At 41.7% G+C, this 14,132-nt stretch overlaps 1 protein-coding gene across 2 annotated transcripts in view; it reads right to left on the bottom strand.

Moving 5' to 3' along the window:
* Positions 1 to 13,657, bottom strand: part of glra3 (glycine receptor, alpha 3) — a 45,719-nt gene extending 32,062 nt beyond the window's left edge. The window contains exons 1-2 of one of the 2 annotated variants that reach the window (XM_035416868.1): positions 13,206 to 13,657; positions 1,435 to 1,449 (exon numbers count right to left, since the gene is read on the bottom strand). In XM_035416868.1, coding sequence (XP_035272759.1) covers positions 1,435 to 1,449; positions 13,206 to 13,276 — 86 coding nt within the window. In that variant the 5' untranslated portion in view covers positions 13,277 to 13,657. The remainder of the gene's footprint in view (positions 1 to 1,434; positions 1,450 to 13,205) is intronic. The other variant, XM_035416869.1, reaches the window with a different exon arrangement.
* Positions 13,658 to 14,132: the final 475 nt, after the last annotated feature.

The raw sequence follows: 14,132 nt of genomic DNA, 5'->3' as shown, positions 1-14,132 counted from the left end.
CCTTCTAAACGTCGCTCGCTATGACCCTCTTGTTTCACGCTGTGTCGTCCATGGCTAAGCAGAGCACGCGCTCTGGTGTTAGCACACCCCCCCTCTTTCGAGGCCTCGCGCTCCAGGCTGAGCGGAACGACTCTTTAGACCTTATTCGGCTGGCACCCGCGGCCGCCGTCCGTTCACATTAAGTTACGGGGTGGGGCACGTGGTCGCCGTGACGCCGGATTTGTGTGGGGAACTGAAAAAACGAAAGCCTCTCCGTCAAGCGACCGGCACGTATCGACACCTTCGGATCTGATCACGCCTACAATCAGCGTCGAGCTGGAAGGCCCGGTCATGCAGTCATCACCTATACGCTATGGATTTGCCATGGGGCTCGACAGTTTCCAGCTTTGCTCACACTACTGGTTTCTTCGAGCATTCACATGCAGAACATGCTCATATAAGAAATATTCTCATAATAATCTATTCACTGAACCATGGACTCAATACTTTTTACTTGCCTCCATATTACAATGTATAGATTTTTCTAATGTGGTTGACATGCAGCTTTATTTCAGGATAAATAGTATAGAGCAGTGCCATAATGACCATTAGGCTAACTCCGTTCCTGCTGATCCTATGCTTACCCCCTCACAATACTCCCCCATATTTGTTCCACCCAAATGTTGAATGCATGGTTGCACCCTTTTATTTATGCATGCATGCACGTACAGCATGTATGTATGTATTTATATATGCATGCATGTACAGTATGTATGTTTGTATGTACGTATGTGTGCATGTATGTATGTATGTATTTACAGGTAAATATGTATACATATGTATATGTATCCAAGTGTCTACCTAAAATTTCATTCTTGTTTTCTGTAAATATTCTGCCATTCCACACATTGCTATCCTGAAATGTTAAAGCCATTCCAACATTTATACAGTGTGATGGACTTTAATGAGTCCCTGTGAATGAGAGTGATCTGCACCACAAATCATTGTAATGGGATTCCACCGAAGCACCCTCAGCTGCTGAAGGGTGCGGAGGCGACGGTTTTAACAATGAACCTGAAAAGAGCGGAGTGAACCTGAAGAGTCAGGGAGCTCTTCGAGCCTTGTTCTGTCCTGAATGATTCTCCCTCTGCTTTTCACCGCGCCATTAATTGTCTTTCAGCAAACTTTTCCAAGACCTTTCAGAAATTATATAAATTTCATATACTACCTTTGCTGCCACACACTCTTTGATTTTCACTAATGGTATTGCTTAATTTCTGGCCATAACTACTGGTTCAGCTGCTTTTTTATGTGCAATTGAGGCAGGTTCTGGGAGCATATGTCTAATTACAGTATATTATTTTCTACTCTTTTTTTTTTTTTTTGCTTTTATTGAGAATGCAGAAGCAGGTGAGCGAGACAGGATGATTGATGTAATAAAATGATGAGACCTACCAGACAGTATGGACTCTTATGTCCCATCCCAACACATGGAGCATGGAGAAAGAGAACAGAAGAAATTAAGCCACAATGAGAGATGAGATGGAGTCAGACAGAGAAGCCGCTCTTTCGCTCTCTCCCTGCGGCCCGGAGAGAGAGGCGAAGCGAGCGCCGGGCGGGTCATGCGTTCGGCAGAAGCTTCCCCACCGTTTTGTTGCTGTGAGAGGCGAAGGGGGAGTGTCCTCCGCGGCGCATGCCATGCTTCCAGGCTTTAGCATCCCCTTAATCTCCCCCCCGAGCTCCGCCATCCATCCTCAAGGCATGCTTCTGTCATGCGGGGGTACTTACTGTCGAGCGCATGGAAATGATCATGGTTATGGATGAGATAAAGAAACGAAGAGGCCTTCCTTAGCGGGCTCACTTATGTGCCGCTGTGTGCATTCTCCATTAGAGCAGGGATGTCTGGCTCCAGTTCAGTACTCTTTCTACGTCTGCTTTTACTGAAATAGTTCTCATCTGCCACAGGAAGCTTCACCTGTGCTGTCCTGACTGTTGTTTGTTTGAGACAGGCGGTAGTGTACCTGGCCACTGGAAGATCCAGGGTGGGAGTTGTCCTCCTCTTAGATTAAAGTTGAATCCACGGACAGAGATGGTTTAATTTCAGGGGTTAATAAGCAGTGTGTGTGTGTGTGTGGGACGGGACCTGGGTTTTGGATTCAAATACTTTATATGGCTTATCTGATCTTGTCTAGAGTATTGGAACCAATGAAATACTCTCAGAAAGTGAAAACCCCACCTTCTGGTCATATTGGGAGGCTCAATGACATCAGGCATGATCAACAGAGCACAGAAAAGTATTTGAATCCAAAACAAATACATATTTGACCCAGGTCTGGTCTGGGATTCCCAAGTATTTCTTCAAAGGTCCATAGGACTTCTATTGGATAGCAACGCCACTTGTTTAAATTTTGTCTTCAATTCAATACTACACATTTATGCATAGCTCTCATGGGACCTTGTAAGACCTCATGGGGCTTTGTGCTGATCTCAATCGATGCAAAAATTAGCTATGCTTTGTCAACAAAATCAGTGAGGAACCCACTCACTATGAAAAGGCCCGGGGAATTATGTCACTTCCATCGTTACGGGCTCAGACAGGATGTGCTCGTCTTAGACATGCTTCTAATAGAGAGCTTATTTGGATGCAGACAAACATATTTTCCTGTCAGGGCTCATCGAAGCGCTCATTACCAAACAGGCAGTACGCATGCACAAGGCTGACACCCATCACTTTGAATCTAGCAGAGGGTTTCCAAGGCAGGTAGAGCAGGTAACATTCTGTATTGCAATGGTGCATTCAGTAGGTTCTACAATAAAGAGGATGGCCATATGTCATGCGCACACACACACACACATACATGTGCGCACACGTATGCACACACACACACACACACATGCACACACACACATACACACACAAACACATACTCATGCATGCATGCATGCACACACACTGACACATAAGCGCACACACCCACTCACACGTATGTGCACACACACACACACACACACACACACACATACACACACACACACCCACACAGACTGCGGCTAAATTACAGGCTTGAAACATCTTCTGCAAATAATGCCTGGAACCCGGACAGATATTTGTAGTAGGAAGTATATGTACATGTATATATGCTACACAATAACAAACCCCTCCCCCATCTTCTAATCCTTTACAACTGCACAGTGCGGGTCGAAGGCAACCTGTTCATTGCTGTTTTTGCTAGATAGGTCCAACCATTTCTTCCGTGAGATATAAATTCTACAGAGAAAATTCCCAAAAAAGAAAAGATGGACAGACAGCACAACATTGCATAATACCACTCGAGCGCTAGGCCGAGCAATGAAGTCAGGAGACCATAAGCAGTCATCAGAGTTTAATAAAGGGAAGGAGATTAAAATACAGACTAAGGTCTGTGGACATCGTGCCCCGAGGGGTCCCGTCAGTAATTAGAGCAGATGGAAGTAGAGTATTCAAGCCTGCTCATTTGCAATTAAAATCCTTTAAATATTCCTCCTTATGTTTTTCATTCATCTGTGCCCAGATTATAATTACACAGAATTCACTGCTTGGCAGTTGTATGCAGAAGTCATTACAGCCGTTGTTGTATAACTTGATGCTTGGGTTTATTTTTTTTTGTTTTTTTTTTCCCTTTGGCTCTGATTTTCATCAGGTTCTCAGTTTGCTGGTTGAATCTTTCAAAATATGCCAGGAAGTAACAACCTTTCAAGCACAGCCCAGTCTTTCTGCAAACCAGCAAGCAGAAAATAGAATATGGATGCATTATTCAGTTCAGATTTTGTCTGACCTGTTCCACCCACAGATTTTCCTCATGTTTGTATATTTAACCAAGGCATCTCTTTGTTTAAGGTTTCTTTAGAGGTTTCAGTGTTGAACTGAAATTTCTGTATAAAAAGGAAATAATTGTATTTACATTTGCAAATTTGTATGATAAATATTTGTAGAATTGCACTGGAATTTAATCTATAATGGTTCTGAGGTTTTGTACATACATTTATGAGAAGTTGTCTCATCTTCTTTCTGCAACCTTACTGAAATGGAAGCTTGAATTCATTTCTAAATAACTACACATTTCAGCCCACTGGCTTTAATCACATTAGCCACAACGTTTTCTGTCCAACCTTGTGGCCTACTTGGACTTTTTCCTTATTTTCTGCAGGGTTCCTGTGATCTCAGCCTCCCAGATCATTACAATAGCCTCATAAATCTGTCAGCGATAGCATTATTAACTTGTCCCACCAGATGTCGATCGGTCTCCGAAACCTACATGCCCTCCGTACCTACTGTGCATGAATCCACAAGAGACCTCATTGCGAACCCTCTTTTGACACCCCCCCCCCCCCCCCCCGCCCCCCCGCCTCGCCAACCCCCCAGCTCCTGTAACCTGGGACCCTGTGACCTCTGTCTCCTTCATGAATCCTGCCTTCCTTGGCTTTGCTCCAGGTGATTCAGATGCTTGATAAGAAGCAGAGGGGAAAAAAAATGAAAATGGAAAAGCAGAAGAAAGATGACAGCACCCTTCACCAGCTTTAAGGAAGTCGGTTGGAAACGCACATATGCTGCCTCCCGAGTCTTGGAGCACGTGCTACAGGTCCTCTCTGCTTTCATTCCATTTCATCCATTTATTTAATAGCCTACTGCCTGGCCCTTCAATCCTCCCTGCCCAGTGCAGACCAGTTACACTGTACAAAGCCATTATTATTCTGCTGTATAAAATGGACAACATCGATGCACAGGACAAGATCAATCGTCCATGCAAGACGGGCTTTTCCGGACATCAATACACTCGCCATTCATCATATTTCTCCATAATTTAATGTCTCCTCTAAGTTAATTTAATGTCCATACTCTGAATTATAAAGCATGCATTTAATACCCATGACTCATGGCTGAATTTGTCCTGTACTGAGATGGACTGATTTACAGAATGTGGACCGATGGACGGTGCTGTGGGGCGGGGGACAAGAGGAAGCCATGTATAGTGAGCAGCATTGCAGAGGTCAGCTTTAACAGCCAGTCAGTTCTAATTCTCTGGTGGACAAAATGAGAAAAGGCACTATGCCCTACAGAACATTTAAACACACTGTAAAACTGTGCATTTGTGCATTTCCATTTCTGAAACCAGGCCAGATACTGCTTTGCAAATGAGGAATTCTTTCCCAACCTGCTAGTGATGCACAACAGATTGTCAAACATCATTCAATCTTCGGTAATTCCACTGATGTTACATAACAAGTACGTAGAAGATATACATAGCATACCCCAGACGAGACAACAGCCTGTGGAAAACTAGTAGAAGACTATAATAAGAACTTAAATGATGATTTTTTAAAGTATGCTGAGAGGAATCCTCTCAGCTCAAACTTAGACCTCCTTGTACTACAATTGCCAAAATACTGACTTTATGCAGAACATGATGTAGCCTATGGCTTGAATGCATAAAACACTTGCTGTCAAAGCCTTTATTTTCTATCACTTTCAAGATCATCGGCATTTGCAAAGAAATTAATTACAGGTTTATCTTTTTCAGACCACTCCCAGTTTAATCTCTAAGCCTGAAAATGAATTTTCGTCTCTCAAGTTCTTGCTCTGAACTGTGCACCAAGTTTTGTTTGAAATAAGTTATAAATCCATATCTTTGTTCAAACAAATATCAAACCATGTCTTTGAAACTTTCAAGTCAGGGTTTCAATCATAGCATTCTACTGATACTGCACTTGTCAAAGGTTGTAAATGAACTTAGCTTCTACTATGGCCATCAGACTGCAACTCTATCCGTACTTTTACTTTTTGACTTAAGTGCAGCTTTTGATACTCTTAACCATGAAATCTTATTGAACAGATTTGCACTCTCCAGGCTTAAGTCATACTTGTGTGGGAGGAACTAGTTTGTTGAACTAGATGAAGAATTTTCAGATGTGTCAAAGGGGAAATATGGTGTTCCACAAGGATCAGTGTAAGGACCACTTCTCTTTTCATTACATATGTGGCTCCTTGGCAATGGTGTTCTGAAGCAGTGTTTCTCTGTATTGCAGGTGACACACAGTAATATTTCTCAATGAAGCCAGGTAAATCTCTGCAGATCTCTGAGATAGAAGCATGTGAACCATGACTCGCTGAAAGTAAAGTCTGGATGAAACTGACAGGTCTCAAAAACTAAGATTGGAATTTCTCTGACCTTTCTCTCTTCTGCTCAGATGCCTCGTTGTTCCAAACGTGACTGTGATAGAACTTGGTATTACCATCGACCCTCGTCTCACTTTCAATTCTCATATCAAATTAACATCCACTGATAGATTTCCTTTCAATTGAGGAATATTGCTGAACTCAGGTACTTCTTTTCATCAGAGGACACAGAGAAATACATGTATGGGCATGTGAAGTTAGCACCCACAACTTTTGACCTCCTCCCATTATTTTTTTATTTTCTAGCATGAATTGTGCTGTTGTCCTCCCCGCTCACACACACACACACACACACACACACTCCTCCACCCTGGTGGGTAGTTGATGCTTCACACCCCACTTCAACAGTTTGTTGGAATAGATGTTTTCCTCCCTGTTTGGCCCCCAATCCCCACCCCCCCCCCCAATTGCTTAATTACTCCTGCTGCCATTATACAGAGCACATGGCTTGGCATGTCAGTTTTGTTGATGATTGCTGGACAAAAATGTCAGTGAACATACAAAAATGGAATAACTAAAATTCATTGTATTTAATTGTGTTGTCGCCAGCAATGCATTCCACCCAGCAGTGCAGGGGAGTGTTCAGTATTTATTAAGGGAATGCCCCAGGGTCTACAATCCACTACAACTTTAATGTTACCCATTATCCTGTAGGTGCAGGACAATGCGATCACTGTAAACAGTCCCTTAAGAGGCCAGTAGAAGCAGGATGTATCGTGCTAGCTATTAACTATATATATATATATATATATATATATATATATATATATATAAGCAAAGCTAAGGGGGAGTCCAAAGCAAGCCTGTTCATAATGCTTTCATGTGAGAACCAATTCTATAGTTTTTTAAAACCCCTGATTGCGATCTAACACTGCAGAATGCGATGCTTTTAGTTCCCTCGTGCCAAATGCATTGTCGTTACTGTCAGGCAGAATTAGTGGTATGCCTTTTCTGTCCAAGTTCTGCTTTATGGGAATAAGTAAACGATAGTGAGTCATTCCTTAATGCTAAAATAGGCTGCCATACAATAAGCTCTCACATGGGATTAACATTGCGCAGGCCATTGAGCATGGCATTAGGTGGAGTGTATTCGCATGCTAGTTTTTTTTGCTTCTCCATTCCAGTTACATAAACCATTGTTTATTTTTGAACTCAGCAATACATGCTTTGCCATTTTCAAAGGTATGCTTGACCACTGACCCTGTACCTTTAGTATCAGTTGGGTTGAGCAATTGTTTTGGCAGGCTCTGGTTATTGCAACAGTCACGGTAGTGAAAATGTTATGCACATTATTATAAAAATGACTGAACAACGGCAATTTGGGAAACACAATTGGATATTTTTAGCACAGCAGATTGTTCCAGTTCTTCCGTGCAGGCATGACAGAAGCTCTCGTGTGTGTCTGTGATGTCTGGCCCAGCTAGCGAGCAGCATGCGCCCCTGTACCCAAACAGTCAAGCTTGTCTGCACTACACATGGCTGAATTCTGCTTAGACAGTTGCTCAGGTGGTGAATGTGTCCTTGCCAGTCCATGGTGTAATGCCAGAGACCCCAGGCATTGCCAACTGATTGTCACGCATCAACATTGACATTGACAACATCAAGCCTGACAGTATCAATGTTGATAGCTAATTCGGTATAAATCCACTTTTTTTGGCTGCTAAGGCCAAATTGATATGTTACAACAAAATGCATTTGGTGCCATCTGAAACTGTGTGGACGTTCTGTTCCTCTCTGGCACATTCCTCTGAGCAGGTGAGGTCGACAACGGTTGGCAAACGCAGACGTTCCCCCAGGATACCTGGACCTTGGTCCAGTAAACCATGGCACATAGTGCTTTATGCTGAACTCATTTAAACAGGTTTCAGGTCAAAGTCAGCATGTTTCATCCTGTTTCCTGAATAGCTGCTACCGTAATAGTAGCATGAGTTTCCTTGTTTTTTCCCTGTCTGTCTGTCTGTCTGTCTGTCTGCCTGTCCGTCTGTCTGTATGTCCGTCTGCAGAATGCTGTATCTAAAAAATAAAAATAAAAAACCCTATGGATTATGTTGTACTTGGATGAAGGCAAATGCTGTTTCTCATGGCTGATTTAATGGCTCAAAGGTGTCTGAGGCATGCACTGTCCCCAGAAAAAATACACAAATAAATAAAGCAAACTGGCTTAAACATCTCAGTCCAAATGAAGAACAAAGAACTTTAGTTAGACTGTATGGAGCCATTAGCTTTAATGCGGATGACCCACAGAGAGTGTCCTGTGGACAGCAGTTCCCCAGAGGGAGGAGATTTGTGTGTCTTAAGGGTAATAAACAAGGACTCAGGCGCCTCTGGGTCAGTCCGGAGCAAGAGAGACATCAGGGGATTCCCGAGGAAAATAATCTCCGCATCGAAGCTCTCCGCCAGGATTTACTGCAATACCTACACATACAGAGCATCATATTGAAGGCACTATATTTATGGATCTACATTTGAAGAAGAAACATGGACACCTTTGGGATATTGAAAACTGTTTAAATGCTTTGGTGGTTTTTTCTTGGTTTGATTGATTTGACTAATGGACCATTTGGCTAATTGATTAATTGTTGTTGACCTGTGATGCACCCGGGTCCCATTGGTTCCTCAGTTACTCAATCAATCAGAGCAGTGGCAATACTGTGGTGACTGTCATTGGACAAAATGAACCCATAAAAAAATAATAATGGTGAATTTGCTTTTTCACATAATAAAATCAAACTTTCACATGAGAATGCGACATTTTCATATCAAAATTAAAATATGCACTTGTCATAAGAAAATGTAACATGTGAACTGGACATTTTCATACGATTGTTTTTTTTTTTTTTTTTCCACAAGCATAAACTTGATTCGAAATTGTGTGAAATTACACATTTTCACATGACTGACTTTTTCAAATGTGAAGTACAATTTTCACACGTGGAAAGAAAACATGTGACTTCAAATAGCATAGGTTACCTTTTCATGCTCTCATTTTATGAGTAGGATTATTTTTTATAGCTCTTCCATGTGTACTCTATATGTTGGGTGTGGTTTTTGGATATATGACTGTTTCATAGGGGAATACTGTTTCAGTGGTGACAAGAAAAGACACTATTCAGCAATGTTTTCACCAGGCTTTTTCGTTTCATATGTGCATGACTTCAATTCTTGCTGCAAATTCTTCCTGTTCGAGAGGTTCTGCCCCAAATACACTATAGGCTTAAGCTGAAAATCCAAAAAATATTTTTAAGCTGCTTGTGAGGGAAAAAACTTTCACTATCCAGAGAATCTCACAGAAGCTGTAGAACTTTTTACTTCACACCCTTTTCCTGTCCCAAACACTTCTTTATTTTAAGCATTTAAGAAACCCATCTGAAGTACATGTGGCCTGCCCTTTTCACTGCCATAAAATGTGTCTGACATTTGTTCATTTGGGATTGACTGAGCTGAAAATGCACCTCAGCTGATGTTGGCATTATGCTGGCCTGACAAGACAAAGCATGGATCACTGTGGCCATGTTAGAGAAACACCACCCAGCCACCACTTCCCCCGCTTTCCTCCCCGAGGGTGGCACTGTAGCATAATGGTTAGCGACCTGGGGTTGCCACTCCAAGGATTCCCATTCAGACCCAGGTGCGTCACTGCTGCTGTACCCTGAAGCAAAGTCTGAACCTCAACCTGACCTGCTTCAGCAACTTATCCAGCCATATAAAATGATTCCATGCAAAAATAATGTAAAATGCACAAGTCATTCTTGATGAGCTGTCTGCAAAAAATGCTTAAAATTTAAATTTAAGAATAGGGAAAAGACAAACACCATTAAGAAAACAACACACAAAAAATCTGCTGAAATGGGTATGAGAAATGTCACAAGTCTCAGCTGCTATTCTTGCTCCTGATTTCTCCATCCATCAGTTTGCCTTGGTGGTGGCTTTGCAAAGTGCGGGCAGCATTCATGGCACAGACACCAACCTACCCTCTGAGAGACATAGTAAGAATTCATTGCTCTGGACAGGGCAAACATTTGGAGTGGACAGCCTTATTGTACCCATTGCAATAAGTAGGAGAAAGCATAAAACCATCTGCAAGTCCTGAAAGAAATTCTCTAAGGAGGGAATTAGGAGGCTAATCTGGAAAGTTGCTGGAATTCATGTGATTTCAAGGAACAAAGCCTTTCCTTCCTCCATAGGAGCTTTTAAGAAAAAAGCACAGTGATTAGGAAAGATCTGAGCTAACACATTTTAGTCTTGTAATGTGGTTCTTCTTCATCTGCCGGCTCAAGACAGTGGCCAAATAACAAAATCTGAGGAATAGAGGCCTGAATAACATTCCCGTGGAATAAACTTTGAGGTGCCCACAGCTGGCATAAAAATAAATAAATAAATAATGATGGAAGTGTTCTCGCCATGTCTGTGTGGATTTTCTCTGGGTACTCCGGTTTCCTCCCACAGCCCAAAGACATGCCGGTAGGCTAATTGGACACTCTAAATTGCCCTTAGGTATGAGTGTGTGAGTGAATGGTTTGTGTGCTCTGTGATAGATTGGCAGCCTGTCCAAAGTGTGTATTCCCGCCTCTCGCCCAAATGCACACTGGGATAGGCTCCAGCACCGCCCGCGACCCTGCCCAGGATAAACGGGCACAGATACTGGATGGATGGATAATGGAGACAGGAGAAAAGAGAAAACACAGACAGCATGTCCATAGCTACTGCACCAGCTTTGTGAAAAAAAAAAAATCTATATAAAGCTGTCACACAACAGACATCAATGCACTGAGCAATACAGGCACTGACAAGCCCTCAGTTTTGAGAACAACAGACAGCCTCTTGGCATTACACCAGCAGCATCATGTCAGAAGAGGGAATTTCAGACCACTTGTGGCGTTTCCATCTTTTGTACAGTTTGGAGTGCACGCAAGTCAGCTGGTAAATCACTTTACAAGAGGGAACGGACCCCTTCAAGACATCCTACGAGCTACGTTATTCAGAAGATATATCAATCACCCTGCTGACACTCCCAAGGTAATGTGCAGCGACATACAAGATGCGATCTGACCAATGGACAGCAACTAGCATCCGCTGTGCTTTAGAAATGGCAGCATTTCCTGAAATACGAGCTCAAAATATTTCAATACAAGACAATATGTTTTTCATACGGGTGTAAAAAATGTTTATTTGCACTCTCATACTTTCAGGCATGGGATTGCGTGCCTGAGTATTGTATGAATATATATGGCCCAATGTCAACCTACCAATCTGCAGGACATTTGGCCAAGTCAATAATCTGGCTGACCAACAAATTTCAAAAGTGACAGGTTTATGTCAGATTCAACCTTTACATTCCAATTAATGTCAATATGCCATTTTATAGATGTGTTTAAGGTGACACATTCGGAAGTGGAGAAAGCAACTTTAGCCCTTGCTTTTTGTATTGATATGTTGATCTCTGGCCATACTCACATGAGATTAGGCTGCATAGTAAGTATACATATATAATTTGGGTTTCAGGCAGAAGCTTCTTAATGGCCCAGCGAGACTACATTCTTAATTCACTTGAAGCAATTATTGAATACTCACAATATCTGAATCCCACAAATGCATTATGCTCAGAAGCAGTCTCTGTTGAGTCGTTTCGAATCCCAGCAGAAATGCAACAGGGACATGGACATCACTACCATCATGTCATCAATAATGCAAAACAACATGTGAACGTACCACAATTATGGATCCCTATATCACAGATAAATGAAAGTTAAATAATTCATCACAGCGCCAACCAAAAGCGACTCGCGGGACCTTTAATGTAGGAAAGGAATTACGACGAGAAGCAAAGACCTGGTGAGAGCTTGTTTTCTCATATACGATATTATTATTCCAACGTAGAAGGAGGGTGTCCACGTGTTGATGAAGAGAAGATTAATAAATTGGCAAATAATACAAAATCCTCACTTAAATTGAATTGCTTAAACCTGCTGACCTTTACCGAGCAAGCAAGGACCTCAGACGAACTTGATTAACAAATCATTCATTTTCAGGTAAATCGAGTGTCTCTGAGGTCTTAACACTAGGACACGCGCTTGCCTTGAAGTCTCGTCTGTAAGAAGACAGGTTTCACCCGAGTAGGCTATCCATTCGTGCATTCTGTACATTCAAATTTCAGTAATACACTGATAAAACTTTATTCTCACCAGGGCTTGGCAAATCGGTTGTCATTCTTTCTAATGTTGCATACACCATTGATTCAAAACATCATATTGTTTTAGATGTTTCGAACAGTGTAATATAAATATCATTTTAAACAGTTCACAAACCGTAAGTCCCATATACTTCAGCGGGGCAAAAACCTCGTAGCTCATTAATTGGTAAATGATTGTGTGTCATAGAAAGCCTCTTTTGGATATTTAGAATAGGGTGGCATCGCAACGGAGAGGTACGATTTTACCTGTTACGCACAACGAAATTAATTGATGAATTTTTAATGTGGGGTATGGCGCATTCAGGATTCCTACCTTTGCTGCTATGAGGTTTTCGAAAAAAAAAAAAGTTGTACACACACGATACGTTTGTTACGTACACGATACAATGTCAAACGCAGATTTTATGAGAAATATTTGGAGCGCAACATACTATGTCATTAAAAATTAAGGTAAACAAAATTCCATAACCTTAAGCATTGTCGTTTTGGGTAAGATCACAAAGTTCAAGCCTGTTCTTACCGAAAGTTGAACGACCAACCAAGAAGCTTTTTAATTTTACCCAGCATTTCACCAGCAAACAAATAGTATTAATATCCAATCGACTTTACCGAAAAGTGCAGGGGGCTAATCTGTACTCCATAAGTATAAATGGCCAGCATAAGAGTATTTATATTAATCAGCATCGATAGATTTGATAATTGTTACTCCACCATTCCCAGCAAAAGCGCTGTTCTCTGTTCCATTTGGAACTGAAACTCCAACGTATCGAATTCGAATGTTTAAAAAATATGGTTATTGGACTGCCTGGTTAACTTACTTACCTCAATAAAACTGCTATTTCCCATGCGAAGAGTCCCCAAACAGCTACAGAATGCAGCCTTTTCCGACTCATCTCAGGACTTCGATTGCGAAGACATATACTCGCGACAGAATGACTGCTTTCCCAATCTCCGCACTTCTTGGTTCTTGAGTTCAGCACTCAGGACAGCGCTCCAGCTGTTCTCGCCACAATCCGCTGAGGCACTCTCGTCGTTTTCGGCAAATACAAATTCATATCAGTTTTTAAATTCCACATAATCTAAAATGGTGTCTGCTACATAATTGGAAAAGCGGAAAACAATAGCCTAGATAACCTACAAAGAAATGCCAAGCATCGCAGAGTAAAGCCACAGAAATGTTAAACACAGCCAGAATATTTCTTGACTAGCTCAGTAACAGCAACAGTACTTAGTAGTGGCGCTGACATGCACCCGCCCCTGACTGACTGACACAACATTCATCCATTCCTCCATATACGTGCGAGAAGAACACGCGCTTGAATGAGAAACCATCGAAGTGAAACGGAGCGTTTTTTTTTTTTTTTGTGAAATATATTATTCCTCGTGTGCTGTGGAACGTGCGTCGAAATTCGTCACAGGAACTAGTTGACTTCGGCAGATTTCATTCAGCTTTAATTTATTAATCTGTGAGCTAATGTAAATTTCCTGACCTAAGTACTCAGCCTAAGGTTTAAAGTCAGTGTAAATGGGCTAAAATAGTTAAATAAATAAATTAATAAAAATAAACATGAATTATCCCAGAGACATGCGTCCACTACACATCCACAAAACATATTCAAAGTATGTCAATAACTATAATAACACATTTCAAGTCATAAATAAAATCCGTAGTGAAAATAGCTCAGCACTGTATGGGAATGGTTGGGGCATGGCGGTGTAGCCATGGCTTTTAAAAAAGCGCTACCATTT

Source organism: Anguilla anguilla, chromosome 5, assembly GCF_013347855.1.
Source record: "Anguilla anguilla isolate fAngAng1 chromosome 5, fAngAng1.pri, whole genome shotgun sequence".
In the NCBI taxonomy this organism is placed as follows: domain Eukaryota; kingdom Metazoa; phylum Chordata; class Actinopteri; order Anguilliformes; family Anguillidae; genus Anguilla; species Anguilla anguilla.
Note: the sequence above shows the minus strand (reverse complement) of the source record. Positions and strands in the feature narration are given on the sequence as shown.